Genomic DNA, 24,294 nt, shown 5'->3' with positions numbered 1-24,294 from the left:
CTTTCGAGTGCCAGGCGCATTATAAGAAGTTTTAAAGCGGCCAGGGTCATAAAGTCTTAAAGTCACTGATTCATTTACTGTTTAAGGAATATTTGAAAATGCTTGAGTTTTGAGTTTTGCTCTAATCTTAAGCGAATTTATTCAAACTACTCCATGTCCATGTACATAAAATCACTGGTAATATTATTTTCTTTAGAAAACACTAAACATTCTTGAAAGTTAATATTGCATGTAAAGGTTTTCATTTGAAATAGCTTAATATGGGATTGTATGTGATAGCCAAATATCTTATTGACTTAGTTCCCGACCATTTAAAATGTAATACTTTGAATATTCTTGTTCCACAACATCTTAAAGCTCACTTCAACTGCACTCATTTAATTTGCCTAAGTTTCACTAGGAGATTCAGCCATCCCAAAGTTGTGAAAGTTGTTTTGAAGTTAAATAAACTATATAAACGAAGACTGAATTCAGTGGCTCAACTCAAGAACTAACAAAAGGCAAAGAAACCAACTCAACTCATGGGTTAACTCCGCCGCTCGTGCACTCGAATGTGTATGTTTGCGTGTGTTTGTTTGTGTGTGTGCGTACTCGAGTGCGTTGAATGGTGTGTTTATATGCGGGGAACAATTTTTTAACCCAGAACAAAAGAGCGACGGCAAGGAAGACCGCGCTCAAAAAGTGAACAGAACCACAAAATCATATTGTAAGCCTTGTCAGCTGGCACACGCTTAGAAACACGCAGTCGTGCAGAGAAAGAAAAAAGACGGACCTTTAAATGGAAACGAAAATAATATTAAATGATATGGCTCTGAAAAATAATCTCTATTAACAATATTTGGATTCGGAGATGAGATTTAGTTATTAACTTATTCAGATACTTTTAGCTGCATAACACAATGACATAAATTTATTATATATAGAGATTGATTTGATATTAATTTTTGTATATTTATTTATTAATTATAACTTTTATTTATTAATATTAAAAACAAAATAAAATACCGACCTAATATTTTACTTCTGAACTAAAAGTAAACGATTTATTTTGTAAATTTTGTTGCCCATTTTTGAGGCAGATAATATTCTTCTAAGTGCACACATGCGAGTATCTCTAGCTATTTCTATGCGTCCTTGTGCCAGGACATCCGCTTCCCTTGCCCCGCCGCGTGTTATGCGTGTGTTATTTTAACAGCAATTTTAATGAAGCGCGAAACCGTTGAAATACAATTTGTAAAGCTGGGGGGCGGTGGATAAGGATGAGGCAGTGGGAGCGGAAAAACAAACTCAGAAATGTTTGTGCAAAGTGAGGGGGGGAGGGGGGTAGTATCTGTTCGAGCCAGGTCTTTTTCAGCCGCTCGTAGCGCCAAATAAAAATGGCTTGCAAACGCGTTTTGGCTGCGGCCCTTGTGTTACTTTGTGACTCGCGAACGCGTTTTGTTCGCGAGTTTGTGCGAGTTAATTAAAAAGGGTTTTACAATCAGCGCACAAAGGTCTCCACGGGGGGCGGGGGCTTTCCGTTGCCAAAGGAGAAAGTCTTCATATATTTCAATGTAATTTCGCCTAGGTCATGGGGGGCATTAGGAGTTATGGCTAAATTTGTTTTGTCGGCAGTCCCTTCATAAAGAACGCAAGGCCGTTGCTGTACTTTCAGCTTAAGCTTTTCGGGAAAATTTCTAGGTGTTTTATTAGGCAGAGCAAAATAAGCCATTTTAAGGCCATTATTTTACTGTACTTAAACAAGGCTTAAACGCAATTTCTTATTTAATGGAAAGCTGCGCACGTTTTATTCTAACAGCTAATCTTATGTGCTGCATTATTTAAAAATAAACTAGAACTTTACGAGTAACGATAACTACTGCATATTTCCTTTTAGTTGATTTTTATTGCTACACATAAAACTGATCAGTTATACTGCAAATTGAGCTGGTCAATTTAAGTTCGACTTTAAAGCATGCCATAAACACTTTTGCGGATTCTAAGTGGTTTCTGCTTGTGTTCCGCAAACAAAAAAGTGTTGTTCCTTTGAAGCAGCGCTGCTTGTTGTTGCCATACTTTAGCAACGAAAGGACATTATTCGTTCCACGTTATCGCTCATTTTTGCCTCCTTTTAAAACCCGAGCGTTGTTTGCTTTGTGTTGGCCATGTTAGCTGTTCTTAGCGTCTAGTGCATCGCGGCTGCCTGTGCAAATATTTGAGCAAGTTAATAGCCAGAAGCAATGGCGATGGCGATGGTGATGGTGATGGCAATGGCGATGCACTGCCTGGCAACTCATCAGCCTCGCCAGCGTCTCGTCTGGCATTTGTGGCGCCCCCAGCATGCCCAGAAGATGCCGCGCGGTGTGGGTTCCGGCCCAAATGGGGTATATGAACATAAGCGCGTTCGCTGAATATGGAGGGGAAAGGGGGTGCCACCAGCCCATCATCAATGGCTCCTCTCACGCCAATGCGCAATACACTTCCACTTTATGCACATTTCCGGACTAGCGCGGCAAACAAAAAAATGGGTGATGGGGCCACAGACAGAAGGAAACGAGCTCGGACATCTAGCTACCTGGTAGATGCCACAAACCCAATGACATAATTCAAATAAAACAAAAACTATCCGGAAAACAGCTTACAAGAAGAAGTGCTTATGCTTAAAATGCAAACATTGGAAATATATTTAAAGTAATATGATTTTTCATAAAAATATTAAAACACTTGCCACGAGCTTAAGCTAATATGCATAACTGGCTTAACTTCCGCTTTTTTTTACTATTTTAAAAATTTACCACTCTTTCAAAGCCAATGTGTCTGAGACACCTTGTTAAACGACGATTACAGGGTACACTGATGTTGCCGCCCTCGTGTGCGACATGTGTAACAGGGGGCGTGGCCAGGGGACGGACACGGAAATGGCATTGCATTCGGCAAACAACAAAGGGCCTGCAACAGTCGGCGAATTCTTAGAACCAGACGAGCTGGTTGTCGAGCAGTCGGATGATGTGTGGAAACGTTTCCATTTGAAGTGGCATCAAAGCCATCATCGTTTTCACTTTTGTTGCAGCAATGGCAACTGCTGCTGCTACTGCTGCTGATGTCGTTGCAACAGAATGTTGCTGGTGTGGCAGGATTACAAAGTTCCACCTTATTGACTGTAACGGCATTTTTGCGAATTTTTGCGCATTTTCACGCTATTGCCGTTGATGGCGTGAAAATCGATGGCATCTGCGGCGACCAAATCCGACAAATGCGGGTTACAATGCATTTTTAATTACTGGCTTGATTTGGGCAGTGGATGAGGTCAATTAAGAGGCTTTAAATAAAATAACCAATCGATATTGATGCAAACACGTTTCAGCTATTTTTAACTATACATCTCCATCTGTTTCACATCTCCATCTGTTTCACAAAGTAACGCTTGACTTTTAATTCAAAATACTTTTCAACTGAAGGCAACAAAGTGTGTTTGAATAGCTATTGAAATTTTATTTTCAAGCAGAAATTTGTACATTTCTAACGAATTTTTGGAGCTGAGCAAATAGTTTTTCTTGCAACGTGATTTAATTAAGCTGATTTTGAAAGCATCGACGAGCCTTGTGCAACGAGCAGCAGGACATACACATACTTCTGATAAACAGGATACATAGGACACCGCTAGGATCATCATGCCACGAGGAAAGTTTGTGAACTACAAGGGTCGCACTCGCCAATTCACTTCGCCCGAGGAACTGCAGCAGGAGTCGGACGACGATAGCGACCAGGTCAGCGGCTCAATGGCAAATGGCGAAGATAAAGAAGCAGCCGTCGGTGGAGCCAGTTCATCATCCCCCATAGCGAAGAATCGGAGCTTGCAAAAGACGACTCGCAATCAGAAGCTCACATCAGCTGTGGCCGCTGGAGAAGCCAGTTCCTCCGAGGATTGCGAAGAGGAAACTCGTGATGCCAAAAAGGGCGTGGCCTCACTCATCGAAATCGAGAATCCCAACCGGGTGGCCAAGAAGGGCCCACAAAAGGTCTCAGCCATTATGCTCGACCAATCCAAGCCGGGTCTATCCCGTCGCGGCCGAGATTCGGCCAAGGATCAGAGTGCACGTCAGCGTTATGAGAAACTCCATACCGCTGGTAAAACCACCGAGGCTAGGGCCGACTTGGCCAGATTGGCTCTGATCCGGAAGCAACGTGAGGAAACCGCCGCCAAGCGGGCGGCGGACAAGAAGGCAGCCGATATGGTCACCAAGAAGCCGTTTGCCAAGTAGAGAATCCATTCTTTTGAACCTTCACTTTCGCAAAAGGGGCTTAATAAGAAATTTTGAGATATTTAAAACAACCGCTAACATCATTTTATGGAGGGGGCTGAAACTGTTTCAGAATAAATTCCCGTTAACAAGCATTCCAAATTATTATAGTTTTCCAAGCGTGTCTTTTGTAACTACAAATTCTTCCAAAGTAAATCAACTACTTTTTTACTATATAAATATGTAATATATTTAGCATTCAATATTTGGAGCGATTAGCTTGTCACTTGTTGGGTAAAAGGATTTTATTGATTATTTGTATTTATTCTCTCTGGTCACATTTTCTAGATTATATTCCTTTTTGACTGGAGCTTTTTGCATTTACCCTATTTTGTTACCAGTTATCCCCTTTAAGCCCACTGTGTGTAAATCGCATTATGGCCATAGAATGTGTCTGTGAGAGCATTTAGCCCGCTTAACGGAGGTAATAGGCCAACAACGAAGGGAAATCGCGTGGATGACACAGTGGTTGGGGGAGGAAGAGGGCTTTGGGGCAAAATGCTGACACATCTGGTCTGAAACTGGATCGTTGGCACTTTATTGGGTTAAGTGCGATGCAATTGCGTGGCTGAGTGCGTTGAACGCAATTTGATTTTTCACTTATGGGCACTTGCGATTTTCCAGCGATATGCGAGCGATTTTTAAATCGCGTCCAACGGAAAATATGCGTTGCATATTTTTGGGCTGCGAGAATTTAAGTTTCCTCCAAACATTTTAGAACTTGTTTACAGTGCTAATGATTGTTAAGCTTTTTGCACACCCTTCTCCACACTGTATTCGCCTTTTTGTTAGCCATCGAAATGTTTTTTGTTATTTTCCCAGTTGGCTTATCTGCGCCGTGTCCATGGCATTTTTCGACTAATGATCAAAGCGCTGGCATCTCTACGATGTCCCTTTGGGAATTGTTACCTTTCTTTTAGTATTTTCCCCTTTTTTGACAGTCCTTGGCCACTGAACATCACAATGTAATCGAGTGAAGACACAGCGATAAAGTTAAATGGCAGGGCCGAAAAAAAAGTGCCTGCAAATTGGCCAATGTGGTGGATACTTGATTTTTTTTTTGGCCCGCATCTTGTGGCGGTTTTTGCAATGGAGTTCTTGGGCTGAATTATAGTTTTGGCGAGGCAGGATAATTAAAGTATGGCTGCAGTTTATAACATTGCTGGTGAAAAACGATTTTCAATTATGTTCCGCACTCGAGCCTGAACTAAGAACTACAACGCTCGAGCGCACCTGTGCACGCGCCTCAATGCGCACGGCTGCGCTTTTGGCAATCATCATTCCTTCTCCATATCCTTCGATCCTCGCAGCCTCCCTTCTGTTCACTAAGGTCCTGTGCCGGCCCTGTTAGTGGGCCCTTTTTCGAGTTGGCCACCTGCCATTTTTGGGGTATTAAAATTGCCCATGGATCATTTGCAATTTTAACAGTTTTTCCAGTTTCGCCCTCGTGCTTTTTTTGTTCTATACTCGAATATGTATGAATGGTTGCCATCAAGCGAAAATCAATTTAAAATATCTGGTCCAGAATAAAAGCGCAGATCCAAAATACTGAATACAAGTGGTAAAATAAAATAATTGCGTATACGCCGTGGGGGCCTAGTGATTTTTGCTGGTTTTTGTTCAATACGAAAAGGTGGCACAAATCGAATTAGGTTTTCAAACGGAATGCAAAATAAATTTTCGTTTTGGACAAATTTGCAGTCTACGGTAAATACAAACTGTTATGAAATATTTACCCTCATATTTCATACACACTTCGAAATATCCAGTTAAATTGAATACCATCTCTTAAATACTTATACATACTTATTTCAATAGTGTGAATAGAACGCGATTTTAGCAAGAAAGTGAGAAACGACGAAAATTTATCAATTTACAAAACCCGTCATAGAGATGTAAATATTTAGATTCTCTTCTTTTTCAGCAAATAACCCTTTGCACTTTGGCCTTTGGTCATCACAAAAATTGAAATACAAATTTTAAATAAATTGCATACAAATGCGCTTATTCAATTTCGAAAACAACAAAGTGGAAAATAAGAGAACAAGTTTTCCACTAACCGCAAAGCACTTGACACGCTCAGCTGCTGTCCAATCTAATGGACAACTTTTTCCATTTTTTTTTTTTGCCCTGATGTCGGATGAAAAACGACCCGATGTGTCTGTGTAAGTGCGAGTACGTCCTGATATGTGAGTCTAAGTCCCTCAGAAATCCACTCACAGACACATAGATACAAATACAAACACAAACATACACACACACACACACTCAGGAGTTCGGGGCTAAAACAAAACGATGGAAAATGCCAATAAATGCAAATAAATGTAAGCTTATTTCTCCTAGATGGAAGAGCTAGTTCCCTGAGCTCCGTGTGCTGGCTGCTCACTTTATCCATTCGCTCTTGGCTCAATGCTAAACCAATCAATGTTTCGTGCAGTGTAAACTGTGAGGAAGTATCTGTGTGCTTGTTTGTCCTATCTCGTTGTTGTGGGATAAGCAAAATAATGACATTCAGTTCAGAGTGTGCTATAAACAAAGCCAAGAATCTATTGGCAAACATCGGAATTACACATAAAACTCTTAGGACAAAGAGGAGGGCATAGGGAAAGGATGTAAATAAAACAACTTTCGAATTGTCAGACCAGTGCCCTACACAGCTTTATAGCTGCATTGCATACAATCTAAGAATGATATATAAAAAACTTGATTTAAAAACTACACGTTTCGCAAATTCTTTATTTCAAAATAGAAATGTACACTTAAACAGAATTAACCGAATGGAAAAGATACAAAAACTGACCGTATATCAAACATATTTATTTAAAACTATGTGCATATAGAGATGTAGATTATAGATGTAAGCAGTAGATTATCGCCGGCATTTAGATCACCTAAACAAGGCGAACCTAATTAAGCGTCCCTCTTGGAGGAAATATCTGTCTGGTCCTTCTTAGGAGTTCTTCTGAGCCACCTTGACGATGACGCTCTTGACCTCCGTGTAGTTGGACAGAGCGTACTCTCCGTTTTCGCGTCCATGGCCGGACATTTTGTAGCCACCGAATGGAGCCTGGGCAGCGAGGACGTTGTAGGTGTTCACCCACACGGTACCGGCACGCAGACCACCCACAATGTAGTTGGCCTTGTCCAGATCCTTGGTGAAAACGGCGGCGGCCAATCCGTACTCGGAGTTGTTGGCACGCTCGATGACCTCATCCAGCTTCTTGAAGCGAATCAGCTGCTGGACCGGTCCAAAGATTTCCTCCCTGGCAATGGTCATGTCATCCTGGACATCGGCAAACACCGTGGGCTGGACGAAGTAGCCGGGCAGACCTTCTGGGCGACTGCCACCGGCGACCAACTTGGCGCCCTGTTTCTTGCCTGTTTTGATCATACCAAGGATCTTCTTCATCTGCTCCTCGTTCACCTGAGGACCTTGCTCAGTGTTCACATCGAAGGGATTGCCGACGGTGCGCTTCTTCGCACGCTCCGCACTGCGCTCGACAAACTCATCGTAGATCTTGTCCTCGACGAAGGTACGAGATCCCGCACAGCAGCACTGGCCCATGTTAAAGAACAGGCCAAAGTGAGCCGTCTCGACGGCGTAATCCATATCGGTGTCAGACAGAATAATGTTGGGCGACTTGCCTCCCAACTCCAGTGTTACGCGCTTCAGGTTGGTATTTCCGGATGCGAGTTGAATAAGCTTGCCCACATCGGTGGATCCGGTGAAGGCCACCTTATCCACATCACAGTGGTTCGCCAGGGCAGCGCCAGTACCTCCAAATCCGGGAACCACATTGACCACACCCTCTGGGAAGCCAGCCTCCTTAACCAGCTGGGCAATGTACAAGGCAGTCAAACTGGTCTGCTCGGCGGGCTTCAGCACAATGGTGTTGCCGGTGGCCAAGGCGGGACCCAGTTTCCAGGCCATCATCAGGATAGGGAAGTTCCAGGGAATGATCTGGCCGCACACGCCCACGGGCTCGTGGCGGGTGTACGTGAAGAAGTCACCGTCCATGGGAATGGTCTTGCCATGGGTCTTGTCCGCCCATCCAGCAAAGTAGCGCAGGTTTTTGATGGCAGTCGGGAGATCCACGTTGTAGGACATGGCGTAGGGCTTTCCGTTGTCGAGGGTCTCCAGACTCTGTCGGGAAATATAAATTTCATTGAAAATATAAGTATGTATAAACTATCTTTAAATTCGAAGGATATCATTAAAGGCGTTGAATACTTTTTAATTTATAAGTGTGAAAGAATTGATTATAAATTGAATAAATTGTATTAAGAGCCTTCCATCTCATGTCTGACTATATAGTTATTGATACTTACGGCAAGATAGACCTGATCGCGTTCCATGAGATCAGCCAGGCGGTAGAGGAGACGACCCCGTTCCGAGGCATCCATGCGACGCCATGGAGATCCCAATCTGGTGGTTGATTATGCAGTTAACAAATATCATTAATAAACACAACGGATTTATGCCCGAGTCCCACACTCACTTGAATGCATTACGGGCAGCCTGGACGGCAATATCGATATCTTCCTTATCACCACACTGGATTTCGGCGATGGCCTGCTCGGTGGTCGGGTTAATAGTTTCGAAAATTTTGCCCGACTTGCTCTTGTGCCACTCGTTGTTGATAAACACCTGCAATAAATAGTTAACAGCTTCATTTAGTGCCATATCATATACACAATCTCTCATATTGAATTCATTTGAATTTTACATGGTTTTGTTGGAGTGACAATCAAGCAGCCGCTCCTCTAAATGATAAGCACTTGACTGCTGTTATTTGTTATTACTGGCTGCCGTGCGTGTTGTTCCTCTATCGCAATCGGCTGATTGTTCAGTTTGCATGACTACATGTATCTGACAAACCCCCATCCCGGGTAATCTGAAACGTTTACCGGCTAACTGATTAAAATTAAAATTGAAACGAAGTGAGCCCTCATCCACCTTCCTCCTCACGTCATCCTATTTTATACTACTTGTTTTCTTCTCTTTGGTTTTTATTTTTGCATACATCTACGTTGAATTTCACAATGTGCTTGCGAATATAAAACTTTCCACCAGACATAGCGAAAAAATATAAACATAGCGAAGGCACGTGTGGGCAGTTTTTGGGGGTTTGGCTAGACGATAAGACTGGTTCGATGTGGGAAGTCAAACTTATAAGTGTGCCATCTTATCTGCCCCACTAAAAACTCCCAAAATAATGGGGCTGCCGGTGATAAGGTGATTAGGAGTGGAAACTGCCTATGGCAACAAATACAATCAAGAGATTAGAACCTTTGTGGGGAGTAATACATTATGGGCAGAAATTTCTTGTTATGAAAGGAAATTCTAAGATGATGGCATACTATGATGATTGCATAACGTGCAATTCACTGATGTACTTAATCTCATGTTAAGGCTATAAAAAAAAAGTCTTATTCAATGATTTATTCTTCGAAATATTTGATATATAATATAGTTTTTGGATATGATGTTTTTATTATTACAAGCTCAAATTTTATTCAATATGTATCATTGGGTCTGTGCATAGGAAATTGGGATGTACATAGAATATTGGTTGTTATATTTTCTGAGAGACCTAAATAAATCACTAAGAACCATTTAAAGCCAATTTAGGTACGTTGTAAGATTAAATAGAAAGGAATTTTTGCATAAGTAGATTTCAAAGAATTGTTTTTATAGCTTTAAAGTTACTATAAAAACTATATATTTAATAAACGAGCTCATTTGAAAATCAAGTTATATATGCCAATTTATATTTTATATACGAATGGCATACAAATTTCCTCCAGCTAGATAAATTGCTCTAATTTCATTGGATCCCACTGAACATCTGGACAAAAACCACATTTGGTTCGCTGTCTAACCGCAATTCTCTCTCAATTAATGCGAACGAACGCTAGTTTTAATTGGTGACACTAAAGATAAAAACTAAAAAAATGTCAATCGTAAAATTTATGCAAATTTCCCCAGAGAAGAATCGAAACAGCGAGGCGATGAGAAGAATAAATGATGAGAATTTGCGGCAAACAAATTTTTGTTTTGCGCGTGCGAGCGCCACTGACGTAACAAAGAAACTGGGGGAATGACAAACAACGAGAGGCAGCAGCAGAAATAACAACAAATATAGCCGGCGAACTATGTATGTATGTGTATGTACATATGCAGTTGTTTTTGCTCTTTCGATATTGCCTGTGCATGTGTGTATTCATTTTTAAGTCGCCGGTCTTTCGATTCGCTTAGGCAGCCTAATCCCCTACAATCCCCTACATCTGGCGATAAACATTTGGTGTACGTGATCTGAATGCGGTGCGACCCGCCTCTCGCTGCTCGCGTTTCGCTGATTTGCCAATTTCTTTTCGTTAAACCCGAAAAGGGGAGACTGGAGAACTGGAGAACCTAAAAACTGGACTCACATATGTAGGGTATTTGAGGTGGGGCTAGGGCGCCGATAACAGCTGCAGTTGCCCGCGCCTCAAGGTCAACTTAAAAACAAGTGAAATGCTTACAGTTGAGTTCCTGTTGAGTTCTTCGCTCAGATTGCAAGTGCGATAGCGACAACTGCCGCAATTTATTTATAATGCTTTTCACTTTTTATGCTTTCTACTTTCTGTGCTTGGGTTAGGACTTACCCCTGTGTAGAGGATATCAGGCTGAGTCTGTGGCTCCGGGAGGGAGGAGTAGTTCGCAACAGCTGCTGCGAAGTTCTTGGTTTGGGCACGCAGCAGGGCACCGGTCTTCAAAACGCGCAGCATTTTGAACAGAGTTCTATTTTGTACTTTTTCGGATTGAAAAAACGAGAGGGGAACGTATCAAAGAACGCAAAACTAGAACTGCGTCTTAATTGTTCAGCGGTCGTCGCGCAACTGAATCGGTTTCGCAGCTTTGCCGCTCGCGAAAACTACGTAGGAATATTTCAAGGGTCTAGGGGGGAACTCGCGCCACGCCACAAGTGCTGTCAACAGAATATAGCCAGAAATAGCTAGGTGCACTCTTATCTTCAAGATCTTCAAATGTTGGTAGCGGAATACCGAAATTTATACGGAAAATTTAGAAATTTTTTAAATAATATTTTACAATTTTTAAAACGAACTGATACACACCGCTGACCTAACTGTTTGAACTGATACACACAGCTGGCTATACAACTGAAAAGCAATTCCACCGAGTAATAAATAATAATAATTATACAATTAAAAGATATAGGTCATGGCAAAATCAATATATGTATGAAACAAAACTATTTAATAAAACAATTATGAAGTTATTGTTTAATTAGTACAGTGTTCTTTCCATCCAAAATGTACTAATTTTTATTAAATGATATTAAAGTGATTAAAAGCTAATTGCCCAACACCGACAGCTGCTGATAAAATCAGAGCGAGATAGCCTCCGAATAATCTCTTCAATAGGAAAGCCAGAAAGAGAAGGAAATCAATAACATAGAGTATTAAAAACTACAACTAAAACTACTTAAATAAAATAGCATTCGCATGTGGAGATGTGGGTGGGGTTATTATAATGGTGTTTATCTCGTTGGAATACTCTTTGGTAAGTTATAGAGCTACAGATATATTTGTATATTGTATTTGGCAAACTTCCATCGTATAAATTATCATACGATTTCGCTTAAAAGAAAAATATTCCAGAACTTTGTTTTTCGTTTTAAATGACTTGCAATTCGTTATAATTTCAAGACGAGAGGAAATGAATTTGACCAAGTGAAATATGAGCATCTCAACTGTTATCAGGCTAATCAATCAATGTTTTAGAATTAGTATTCACAATTATCTTATATTATTTATAAAACAGAATGCCTCAAAGATGTAAATAATTACGAATGAGGTAGTGTTATGTAATCTATTAGAATACCATGAATTAAAGGCATTTATTTGCGCGAAAGTTATTGAATAAAATTATGTAAAATGTCCGAAATCGTGTGCTTTTATTGACCGTTACTGTGATTTTTATTATGCGGCTGTTTCACTTTGTTATTTTGCTGACTTCCGAACATTTTCATCCCTTCCCATTGAGCACTCGCATAATAAAAAAATGGCTTTAGCATACTTTTCGGCTGTCAGCCATATTACGAGCACAAAATTGATGAGCGAAAAGAGGAGGAAGTTTATTTCAACATAATTCATTAAATGCGATTTAGGCCAATTTGTCAAAATCTTTCGAAATTTATTTCACTCGTAAATTGAAAGCTCAGCGTTGGCTGTCAAGAGAATCACGCATACGCATCGTTGGCCAAAACAGTCGAACGAAACCAATCACAGCCGGAAAACTAATTCAATACAATGCCCCTCCCCTCTCCCCTTTGTCCGAAAAACACATGCAACTGAAATGGCAGCTGAGTAAACATTTGCTCGACTCCCCGGCTCCCGTCTCCATTCCCGTCGATTTTCCCGCCGGAGGGGCCAATTACCATCGCCGAATCGCCAGAATAAACTTTAATGGCAATTGTTATGCGACGAAGCCGGTTATTGATGATTCTGCTGTCGCTGCGGTTGCTGTCCTCAGCTGCATGAAATATTTAATAACCGAGAGTAAACAGTTTGGCGTAAAAAATAAATTGCATTCGGACAGCTCGGCCCAGGACACGCACTTAAATGCCATCATTGATGGCTGATTGCTGGACGCAGCACCGCAGCACCGCAGCATCGCGTCCATGTGTGGCTTATAAATGCGAAAATGAAATTTACAACAATTTGCTGGAAATTACTTTCAATTGAATTTAATTACTCCTGGTGGGAGTCGGTCGATGTTGCTCCTTGTGCTTGCTCAACTTTATGGCTGATTACGCAAATTAAGTTTGGCTTGTGTCTGTGGTACTCTGGTACTATGATACTCGTGTGTAGAGCAGAGGTGGGAATATAATTAACACGCGTAATATTTGTGTGTTTCCTGTGTTTCCGATGAAATTGAACTGGCCACAGGGAAATGCACCAGGAACACTGTTTGGATTTCAAATAATAAATGAGCATAAATTAATCTCATTCCAAGTAAAGAAGATCAGCTTCAACTTTAAGACTGTTTTCAAGCAAATAAATATTAATTAAATTCATTTCATTGCTGTGGCTTAAGAAAGTCATTTGATATGCTAAAACATGGAAATTTTAGCTTAATCCTATACAAAAAAGGCTTTGACACAAAATCAACAAAGTGAAACACTAAAAGCTTTGTTCTCACACCCAAGCATTGTAATATTCAAATCATAAGTAATAAATTGACTTTTGTTTGGTCAGCAAAAATCAAGAAACGTCAAACTGAATAAAGGGAAAATCCATCAATTTTGCGCTGTAATGATCTCTGTCAAAGGTCAAATCAAACAAAGGAAATCCTAGACCAAAATCTACGTGACCCACTTAGGACCATGGCCACAACCATAACCAACAACCCTAATGCCTTATGCTTTTGGCACACAATGTAAAAGTGGAAAGCGGAAAAAAAGGGAAGATCCGCGAAGAGCCATGGAAAATATAAGCGAAATGTATGCAAATGGCTTATGGCTGGACTTTGCTTACACTTTGCTTACACTTCACCCTTTCCCTTCCCTCAGCAGTGCTCCACCTTTTTTTATCGCTCACTTTTTCAGGGAGTCGGGTTTTATGGCTCGATATAATGGCAACAGAAGGGTCAAGCGGTCGGTGAATAGTTATGGCTTGAGTAATTTGTTAAGTTATTAACCCGTAAAGCGGGAGGCATGTGATTAGATGCCTGCAAACTTGTCAGATAATTTGGTAAACAACAATTTTGGTTTTTATTGCAGATATGAAACCTACAAGGCAACGCTCAAGAAAATCCCCGCAACACGTCTATCCCGACTGACCGAAGCCCTGGCCAACTACGATCCGGTGCTCAATGAATACTTTTTTGATCGGCACCCCGGGGTCTTCACCCAAATCCTCAACTATTACAGGTGAGTGTCCAAGTGCTGAGACGGTCTAATTAGGCAGCTAAAAGCCATTCCGACGTGCAGTGACTGTGAATGTGGACGGGGGAGTCTTAGGCATGGTAATTACCCCATTTAGTTTAGTCGGATGTAGTGGAACGGTTAAGGGACACTTTTCCAGGGAAAATTTCATTTAAGCTGTTCTCAAGCTACCTTTGGCATTTCAATTTTGGATAATTGCTCTGATTAATGGGAAAGCATATCAAGAGTCAGTTATCGTTATAGATTGCTTCATGAATAAACAAACTAATATTTTAATTGTTTCCCTCGGAGCAGAGCAAACTTGCCTCGGCCATTAATCTAAACTTTTTCAGCTGCAAAGTTTATCCAGCGTTTTTCGGGCTCATTAGCGGGCTCATTTATCTTTGCCGTGAGCTGAGCTGAGCTGAGTTGAGTTGAGGTGTTGTCCGTTGGCCCGTTGGTCCGTTGCGATGACTTAAGTTGTTTAAAATTAATGAAAGTTTGTGTTGCTCATCACCCATTCCCGCCTCGAACCGCACCTGAAGCTGCATCTGCAGAATGAGTTGTTTTCGCATAAAACAACGCTGTCAGCATACCCACGGTCTTTCATCTCCATTGATTGGGCAGGAGCGTTCGTTACCCCATTTTCCCGAACACCCATGGCTCCAGGGGCTTTGGCCAAACAGTTTTCCAACTCAATTAACCAGGCACCGACGGCCAGGCAAATGGTGTCAAAGAAGGGCAGCAGAAGGAAAAACACTGCAACATCCTGCGTTGATTGGAAATGAAACTGAGTCCCTCCAGGGGGTGTGGTTAAGGCTAGGGGTCCTTCGGAAAACCCACCCTTCTTGGGGAATATATGTATAATCAAATTATGCACGCACCAAATGCTCCAGACACTTTGTATGAAATGATTTTATATAGATAAGCTGCAGACGAAGCACAAATGCAGTAAACAAAGCAAAATACGGGTCAAAAATGTTATTTATCGCTGTTTATAAAGATAAGAATTTGGAATTTGTCCCATTGGTTGAGAAATGAATGGATCTCTTAAGGAAAAATCAAAAATAAATAGTTGATAATTTTGAAATTTAATATTTATGCATACACATTTACTTGAATTTTACTTAGAGAATCATCAAAGTTCTTTGGATTTATAAGCTGACTTTGTACAAATTTATTTAAAAATAAGCCTTTTTTCGTAGCCTCCTCATATTTACCTCAAATTCCTTATGCACTTAACCAATCGACATAATCCTTTATGCGCATTTAAACGCGGCGACTCTTTTTTCGCCTGATCGGCTCACGAGCTCGTTGAGGTCAGCTATAAATATTGATTGCACCGGTTGCACGCTGCGTATGCGTAATATTTGTTATGCGCACTTGATAAAGGAAAACGGCGAAGAAATGCACAGGTGGAGGATTAAGAGAGAATGGCAGTGATTTCATCGAAACGTAATTTGAGGACGTGAAAAATAAATAAATGGCGGAAAAGCGGCATAAAAAGTTGACCGAATTGCGGGCTTTATGGGGAAAACCAATTACCAATCCACGTGGTCGTACGTGGAGGGATCTATCGAAAAGCCATGACAATGACTGCAGTGCGATTTAAAAGATTAAAAGTAGAATGCAAGCCGTAAAATGGGAATGGATGCGAATACGAAATACCTTATACTTTGACTCGGCTTTGGATCCTGATCGAGAATATATGTATGTACATATATACCTTAAAAGGTTGCAAAAGTTAGGCGAACATTTTTAAAGGTCAGTCGGGGTGCCCCAGTAACGGGTATCTGATAGTCGGGGAACTCGAATATAGTATTCTCTCTTGATTTATAATATTTTGGGAATTCATGGTGGAAAATTATTTTAAGCAGCATAAAAGCTCGGTCAGCACAAGAGATGAAAAAGTTGCACCAAATATGTTGGGAACCATCACGGAAAAAGGATTGTCAGGATGACCGCACGTGTGTGCATGTGTGTGTTTGTGTGTGAGGGGGTGGAATGGGTGGCAAGTGAAGATATCATCCAAAAATAAAACCAGGCAAGGACTCGGCCCCGCACTCGGCGACTGTCCGGCAGCTGATATGGCATTACAAGTTGGCCAACAACTGTGGACAAGGACGATTCCTCCCCATATTTTTTTTAAAAACTCCCTCGCAGCCATTTACTGCAATTTGAGCACACACTTACATATCCACACACACACACACACTCACACACACACACTTGGGGCAGTGAAAGCATCACAAATTGTTGTTGGCCAAGAGAGAATGGAACAATGGCCAAGGCAGCATTATGAATATGCCAACTGTTGGAGAAGGGGGTCAAGAGGTGGGTGTGGAATGGCCATGTCGGTTTCTTCTTCTCTTTTTTTTTTTTTTATTTGTAACCAGGTGCATGCAATGCATATCCACACATTTGCCAAGCATGCATATACAAGTGATATCCCTACCAGCTACCATCACAGACTTTCAGTTGCGCAATTTGCAGCCACATTTGCAGACGTGCCGTTTTGGCCATAATATTATTCGGTCTGATGTCTAATCCCTCTGCATGCTTGGCAAAGTCCATGAATTTGTTTTGACCGGTCGAGAGAGTCGAAAATGGGAATCCTTGATGGAGAAAGCATTTAGTCAAAGGTCAGTTATGCCATAATTGCTGTGTCTTAATGAGATTCTACGCAAACGAGGCAACTTCAGGTTGAATAATTTGAGAACGAAGACTTTTGGACTTTGCACTCCACTTGCTGCTCAGTTTATTCAATGTATGATCCAACAAATAGTAAAGCACATATAGCGGAAGAATGCTGTTTTAATTGAATTACTACATTTTCTATCGTTGAACTAGAACTGGAAAACTGCACTATCCAACTGACGTGTGTGGCCCGCTTTTCGAGGAGGAACTGGAGTTCTGGGGACTCGACTCAAATCAGGTAGAACCATGCTGTTGGTCAACATATAGCATACATCGCGATACGCAAGTAAGTAATGACAGCATTAATTCCAGTGATTAAATCTGAAAATACTCAATTGGAAAATCTTTCCTAGAACACCTTAGCCATATTAGATAAGCTAGATATTGAAAATGAGAAGCCCACGGAGGAGCAGATAGCCCGACTATTTGGCTTTGAGGAGGCACTGAGCAACGGCGAGCTTAACTGCTGGCAGCGTATAAAACCCAAGATCTGGGCCATGTTCGATGAGCCCTCCAGCTCCACGGGTGCCAAGGTGGGTCTCCCTAATTATATATACTACCTCTCTAATAATTGATGATATTCCATTACAGATCGTTGCTGGCATGTCGGTTTTCTTTATATTTGTTTCTGTGATATCCTTCTGCCTGAAGACCCATCCCGGCTTTCGTGTCGATCTGCCCTCCGGAGTCCACGATGCCCACGGGCCAGGAACGGGTGGTCCTCCGCACGGACACGATCCCATGGGTGAGCCACCGCAGACCCATCAGTACCATCAGCACAGCATCACGCCGCCCAGCGGCAGCATCGGACCCACCTTTCGTGTCACGAACTACACGAGCTACAGCAGCGGCAACTTTACCGCTCCCGGCCAAGCCACGCCCATCGCCACCATCAAGGGCGGCCAGCGTCAGCGACTGAAACGGAATATCAACGGCAGTATCCTGAACGAGTTCATCGAAGAGAAGATATTGGGCCACAATGGGAGGAGAAAACACGGCTGGATTGAGACCTATGGTCAGCCGCACGAGGCCTTCTTCTACGTGGAACTGGTGTGCAACGTGTGGTTCTTCATCGAGGTCATCATCAGGCTGATTGTGAGTATTGTAGTTTTTCTTACTTGAAAAATGTAGTAAGAGAATTTCCCAATGAAAGATACTAAAAAGAAGTGTTTTATATGTCCATTAGGTCTCCCCTAATTTGTGGCAGTTCATCAAGTCGCCGGTGAATATCATTGATTTTACGGCCACTCTGAGCTTTTACACGGACGTAATGCAGCGCATGGGTGAATATACGGGTCTTCTGGAGGCCTTCTCCATCGTAAGGATTATGCGGCTGTTCAAGCTGACTCGTCATTCACCCGGCCTGAGAATCCTCATCCACACGTTCAAGGCTTCGGCCAAGGAGCTTACTCTGCTGGTATTCTTCCTCGTCCTGGGCATTGTGTTCTTCGCCAGCTTGGCCTACTATGCGGAGAAGTTGCAGGTGAGGTTTAATTAAATTCCTATTTTTACTTGGGAGTAGTAAGTAGTTAAATTAATCAATCAATTAATAATATATACATTCTATTAAAACACAAGCTAATAAATAACAAGGAGAATGTTTACATGTCTTTAGATTGTAAAGGTTTTCTTTGTTAATAATTGATTTTTGGCACTACAAAGTGGTGACTACAATACGCAGTATTATATGTTTTGCTTTAGGACAATCCGGACAACCAGTTCAAGAGCATCCCGTTGGGACTGTGGTGGGCCATCGTGACCATGACCACCGTGGGATATGGCGATGTGGCGCCCAAGACCTATCCGGGCATGTTCGTGGGCGCCCTCTGTGCCCTGGCCGGTGTGCTGACCATCGCCCTGCCCGTGCCCGTCATCGTTAGCAACTTCTCCATGTTCTACTCCCACACACAGGTTTGCTCCTAGCTTCTAGTCAGCGGGTTCCCTGTTTTAACTAACCAAGCTTTGCTCCTCCTTTTGCCAGGCTCGCTCTAAGCTTCCCAAGAAGCGGCGACGTGTCCTGCCCGTGGAGCAGCCGCGTCGCAAGAGGGAGCCAACTGCTCCGCATCGCGGAAGGACGAACGCCATCAAGCAGACGCCACCCACTGGACCAGGACTGGTGGCCGGTGGCGTGGGTCCAGTGGGAGCGGGAGGGGCGGGACTCGGTGGCCATGCGGTGGGTCATCCTGCTGCGGGGGTGCCAATGTTTAAGGACGCCTTCGGCGGAGCCAAAATCGGTGAGTACTGCAAACCGCTATTTCAATACCCGCTACTCGCCACAACTCAAATTTGGATTTAGTGCAGGTGTAAATATTTTTTTGTTCTCACGGAAGCTACAACAAACAAATTTTCATGAATTTAAAACTAACAAGAGAGAACGCTATAGTCGAGTTCCCCGACTATCTGATACCCGTTACTCAGCTAGTGTAAGTGCAAAGGACAGTTTTTGGCGGTTTGTGGGCGTTAGAGTGGGCGTGGCCAAAAGTTTTTTGGCAAATCGATAGAAATTTACAAGACTTATACAAAAATGAAAAAATATCAAAACATTTTTCAAAAGTGTGGGCGTGGCAGCTTTGGGCGGTTTGTGGGCGTTAGAGTGGGCGTGGCAAAAAGTTTTTTTGCAAATCGATAGAAATTTACAAGACCAATACAAAAATGAAAAAATATTAAAACATTTATCAAAAATGTGGGCGTGGCAGTTTTGGGCGGTTTGTGGGCGTTAGAGTGGGCGTGGCAACCTGAATCGACAAACTTGTGCTGCGTCTATGTCCCTGGAGTCTGTATACTTAATCTCAACTTTCTAGCTTTTGTAGTTCCTGAGATCTCGACGTTCATACGGACAGACGGACAGACAGACGGACGGACAGACGGACATGGTCAGATCGACTCGGCTACTGATCCTGATCAAGAATATATATACTTTATATGGTCGGAAACGCTTCCTTCTGCCTGTTACATACTTTTCAACGAATCTAGTATACCCTTTTACTCTACGAGTAACGGGTATAATAAAGAGCTAACATATATGTAATAATTTAGAAAAGTTGGTCTTAGTATAACTCAAATCCCTTATTTTTCTTCATGACTTTATTTATTTCGTTTAAGTAATATATAACTCAAATTAAGAGAAATTGGGGCGAGTATAGGGTATCAATACGGTCGGAGTTATCGACTTTCCATCACTCTTCTCTTCTGCCTCTTTCTGTCACTTTAAAATCGTATTGAATATTATTTTCTGTTTTGTTGCTTTTTCGGCCTGCAGATATTTAGAGCAGCCTCAGTGCTACAGACTAATACGCACACACACACATGCCGCATACATATGTATATAACACAGATACTCACACACACACACAAACACACGGATACTCGCTTCTGGTTTGCATTTCCCTCGCTGTTGGGGCCAGAGTTAATTTCATTCAATTTCTTGTTTAATTATTTTATTATTTATGCACCCTTCACTGGGCGAGTCAGCTGTTATTTAGCATTTAGCATTCCCCGGGGCGCTGCCGACCCCCCGAATCTGCCACCTCCCACGCCACTGGGGACTTTCATGTGGTAAATTTCCATTTTACTGATTATTCAAAAGCATTGAAGGCAGGACTTTCACCGCATGCGAGTGGCTTGGATGCTGCCGAGGCTGCTGAGGCTGCAGACCCCGGGGGCCGAAGGACTTAAGTGGATATATGCACTCGAGCGGGGACATGATTTCCCATTATCCTCAGCTCCCAGCAGCTGCAATTGCACAGCAAATTTCGGACTCACCAAGGGTTATAAATTTAATGTCGTCGCATGAGGATTTATAATCGCTTCGGTGTTCCTTAATGCCCACAAATCCAGCTAGTGGATATTGGCCCGTTCTTGGTTAACTTTGACGTGCCACTAAGTTCATTATTTTGACTTGAGATTATCCCGATTATTTATGGTCTTTGTGGGTCAAGCCTACGGGGAAAGCAAATAATAGTTAAACAAATACATACTTTGTATACATATACATACATGAGCTTAGCTTTCTGTTGAAAGATATCAGGACAGAAATTAATAATTTGATTATTTCAATCATTTTAATTTATCGTTACTATTTCTAATTTTATAACGTGTCGAATTATAACTGTATTTACGCTTGAATCTTTGTTTGAATTCAAATTTTTTATAATTACTTTAAACTTGTTTAATGAATTAAGCTTTACGTATGTATATACCAATTCAAAATGTTTATTTCATTAATAAAAACCCTTTGCTTTTGGGGGCCTTACGAAATTCTTTTACGATTACATTTATATTTTTGGCTGCCTCAAAGCCCTTTATTCGAAATTGATGTTGCTGCATATGGTTCTAAAACGAATTATCCCCTTTTTCGTTCCTTAATGTTTGTGAAATGTATTTGTAACTGTTACATTTTGTGTGTGTTGGTGTAACAACGTGTAATCGAATGCGTGTGTTGTATATGTGTATCCGAATGCAAATGCATCCGTCCGCCGGTCGGAAATCCAGGCACCGTGAACGTGAACGGCGTCAATGTCATTGGCCTGCATCCTGCGCAAAGGACGACGACCACGACCACGATGGCGATGGCGATGAATGAGGCGGATCCGACGCCGCTGTCGGCGTTGACCTACCAAGTGCCTATGCTCCAACCCACGCCCCCGCCCGCCCACAGTCACGGCCACGCCCATGGCCACGCCCACGGCCTTGGCCCCGCGTCATCGACGGCGATGACGTCATCGGCGTCGCTTACAGGCTCAGCTGCCTCAGCAGCCGTTGCCACAGCCGCCGCAGCCGCCCCCGCCGGTCCCTCGTTCATCAGTTGTAAGTGTTGTTCCGTCTTGTGTCCTTCTGTCTATCCGTCTATCTGTACATCCCCCTACTTTCTACTTTCTCCACCCACCTTTCTTCTTCTTGTTGACCCCCTTGTCCTTGTCTTGGCATGCTGCACGTGCACAAATGTTTGTTAACCATTTGCAGACAATTTCTTTATATGCCCGATAAAGCACTGAGAAAAATATGCATATGTATCTCTATCATTTTGTCTCTACTGTTATCAAAAATTAAAATGTAAAAACACAACGAATATTTCGTAATGAAGATGGAATTTATATTTTCTATTTATGCTTTTAGGCTAATTGGATGTTCATTTTATTTTTTATGTATGAATGGTTAATATAGGCAGTATAAACTTTGCAGACTTTATTATTATTTTAGCAGTTAAATTAAGGAATATCTTTACCATAAAACTCTGGGTGTACTTTTCTTTTATTGTCCGTGTAGAACACTCTTATGGCTCCGGAACAATTAGTCCTTTGGGTGGGGAATCATCTGCTTGATGTCATTGCCCTTCTGCTTGTTAAAATTTATCGCATGCTATAAATTTCACCCGAATGCTATAACTTTGTCACTGCGAGAGTTAGTCAATAAAAGAGGTTGCAACAAACACAAAACGGGCAAAGGAACAACTTTTTATGTTTATTTGCATATTAAAAGCTTTTTGCAAATTCTTTTTATATTCGGCATTTAACTTTAATTACAATTTTATTATGCTAGGCGAAAATCCTTTTTATGTCATATTTCAAAAAGGCCAAACCGGCGCAAACGCTATATGCTATCGCCCACACTGAAAGGCACTCGAACGTATATAGAAATAAAGTTCATTTATCGTCAAACAAATTGAAAAACTTTTTCCATTTGCTCGCCAGTCCGCCAAAGTGCTGGAAAATAGCCCGACTCATAAACGTACGAAATTCAATAAAAAGTGTAAAAATATGAGAAAGAAAAACCTGTCGAAAAATGTGTAATGAAAAGAACCGGTTCAAGAACATTCCAGCATGATGTGCATTTTAATTAAAGCCACAAAAGCTCAAGTGTGCAAGCTCAAATCTCGACTTTTCTTTTTTCCTTTGTCCAGGAAAAATAAGGACCTACTCAAATGGGAAAACGGAAGGCAGTTGGGGCTCTCAAGGCGATTAATTCCTTGAGCCAGTTGTGAGGTTGTGGGCAAGGGAAAGAATGAAGACTTTTAGTCCAAAAGTTGAAAGTTGCTTAGTTGAACTTACTCGGATGTTGGATACTCAGGACAAAAGGGCTGGGGTTCTTTGGAGAAAGTGTTAAAAGAAAAAGGAACCATAAATGCTAATTCGAAAAGGAGATGAAAGTTTTAAGTTGTAGTTATACATGGAAAGGGTCAGAACTCAAACTTTAATATGATGGAGATTTGATTGCTGTACATTTAGAACTTTACTACTTCAATTACATCGAATAATTACATTTAATGAAATAAATACTATTAAATTTTATTCGTAGTGAGATATTTTCAGAAGAGGGCTTCACTTTAGATTAAATTCAAAATATATATAAGTACTTCTTCTTATATAACAACACCTCCAAAAATTACCTACGGCCGAAAGAATTCGCACTCTTAGCGTCAGTCCAAAAATGTTTTTAAGATGCTTTGTAAAAGGTATTTATTAATTGTTTTCTTTGTTGTATTGCGGCTGCTGTTTGGCTGTTGTAGGGCAGTTCACACGTAGCGAAACATTTTATAAGCCGCTTGGCGAAGCAACTGGCCCCATTTTTTCGCTAAAAAGAGGCAATGAGAAAAAGAGTTGCATACTTTGGCACGTTCCGAGTTCCGGGGCAAATGAAATTTCTCAGTTTGCCGGAAATGCAGGAGCGGTGACATTTGACACGGGTCCTGTTTACCACCCAGCTTTTCACTTTCCTAAGCTGCTTTGCATTATGGCGAGGTGCGGAAACTCGAGGGGGCAATGCATTTGCTACCCACTTTCGGATGCAAATTGCAGGGCACACAAAAATAGCAACTAAATCATTAGCAGGCCAAGTGGCCTGTACTGACTGGTGCTACTTCTGTGCTCCTGTAGTGGTCATTTACCAGAAACACAGCCGTGTACAGAAGGAGCGGCTTGAACGCTTGAACAATTTATGGCCACAGTGGGTGAGTGGCCAAGAGTGAATGCCAACGGCCAGGAATTGGCCAGGAATTTCAATTACGGCAGTGGGCGCCAATGCCCACTCACCTGAAGGCATCTGTGTCGGTGTCTGTGGAAAAATCCCAACCCATTTCTCAACGAGCCTCACTTGCTGAAATTTCATTTTGCTCTTCGCACCGCCAAGTGCTCGGGAGTACGGGCAAATTAATTTTAATATTTAAATTTGTTGCACCAGCTCAAATACAAAGTGCAAGAGTAAACCAATTTTCACGGCAACAGCTTCTTCTCAACGACTGTCAATTATAGTTAAAAGTTTCTCTGAAGTGACGCTCCTTTGAAGGATTTTCTATTGGTTCACTTAATGGTGTACCTTTAAGGGGTATACTATTATATGTACGGAATGTTTAATTTTTCATTTACAAATTCTTCGCTTCGTTGTTTGTA

The 24,294-nt window shown here is 41.8% G+C and overlaps 3 protein-coding genes across 7 annotated transcripts in view; 2 read left to right on the top strand and 1 right to left on the bottom strand.

The window, feature by feature from the left end:
* The window catches only part of LOC6527848 (potassium voltage-gated channel protein Shaw), a 44,198-nt gene that overhangs the window by 14,191 nt on the left and 5,713 nt on the right, over positions 1-24,294 (top strand). For 2 of the 5 annotated variants that reach the window (XM_015197513.3, XM_039371856.1), the window contains exons 3-10: positions 14,069-14,218; positions 17,063-17,195; positions 17,263-17,442; positions 17,501-18,004; positions 18,096-18,392; positions 18,611-18,820; positions 18,891-19,143; positions 21,401-21,715. In XM_015197513.3, coding sequence (XP_015052999.1) covers positions 14,069-14,218; positions 17,063-17,195; positions 17,263-17,442; positions 17,501-18,004; positions 18,096-18,392; positions 18,611-18,820; positions 18,891-19,143; positions 21,401-21,715 — 2,042 coding nt within the window. Of the gene's footprint in view, positions 1-14,068; positions 14,219-17,062; positions 17,196-17,262; positions 17,443-17,500; positions 18,005-18,095; positions 18,393-18,610; positions 18,821-18,890; positions 19,144-20,168; positions 21,716-24,294 lie in introns of those variants that run through there. The other 3 variants (XM_015197515.3, XM_015197514.3, XM_002088884.4) reach the window with 2 other exon arrangements.
* LOC6527850 (28 kDa heat- and acid-stable phosphoprotein) lies at positions 3,410-4,382 on the top strand. Its single transcript, XM_002088886.4, has one exon. The coding sequence runs from the start codon at positions 3,651-3,653 to the stop codon at positions 4,239-4,241; it is 591 nt and encodes a 196-aa protein (XP_002088922.1). The 5' UTR covers positions 3,410-3,650; the 3' UTR covers positions 4,242-4,382.
* LOC6527849 (aldehyde dehydrogenase, mitochondrial) lies at positions 6,988-11,415 on the bottom strand. The gene is made up of 4 exons (XM_002088885.3): positions 10,929-11,415; positions 8,780-8,928; positions 8,610-8,706; positions 6,988-8,424 (listed from the first exon to the last, which is right to left on the bottom strand). Exons 1-4 carry the CDS (start codon positions 11,049-11,051, stop codon positions 7,231-7,233), a joined length of 1,563 nt encoding a protein of 520 aa, XP_002088921.1. The 5' UTR covers positions 11,052-11,415; the 3' UTR covers positions 6,988-7,230.

Source organism: Drosophila yakuba, chromosome 2L (assembly GCF_016746365.2).
Source record: "Drosophila yakuba strain Tai18E2 chromosome 2L, Prin_Dyak_Tai18E2_2.1, whole genome shotgun sequence".
NCBI classification, from domain to species: Eukaryota; Metazoa; Arthropoda; class Insecta; order Diptera; family Drosophilidae; genus Drosophila; species Drosophila yakuba.
Note: the sequence above shows the minus strand (reverse complement) of the source record. Positions and strands in the feature narration are given on the sequence as shown.

Coding starts and splice junctions, on each gene's coding strand:
- LOC6527850 (XM_002088886.4), top strand. CDS start 3,651: ATGCCACGAGGAAAGTTTGTGAACTACAAGGGTCGCACTCGCCAATTC.
- LOC6527849 (XM_002088885.3), bottom strand. CDS start 11,051: ATGCTGCGCGTTTTGAAGACCGGTGCCCTGCTGCGTGCCCAAACCAAG. Junction 8,707..8,779: donor GCTGCCCGTAATGCATTCAA/GTGAGTGTGGGA, acceptor ATCAACCACCAG/ATTGGGATCTCCATGGCGTC. Junction 8,425..8,609: donor GCGATCAGGTCTATCTTGCC/GTAAGTATCAAT, acceptor ATTTCCCGACAG/AGTCTGGAGACCCTCGACAA.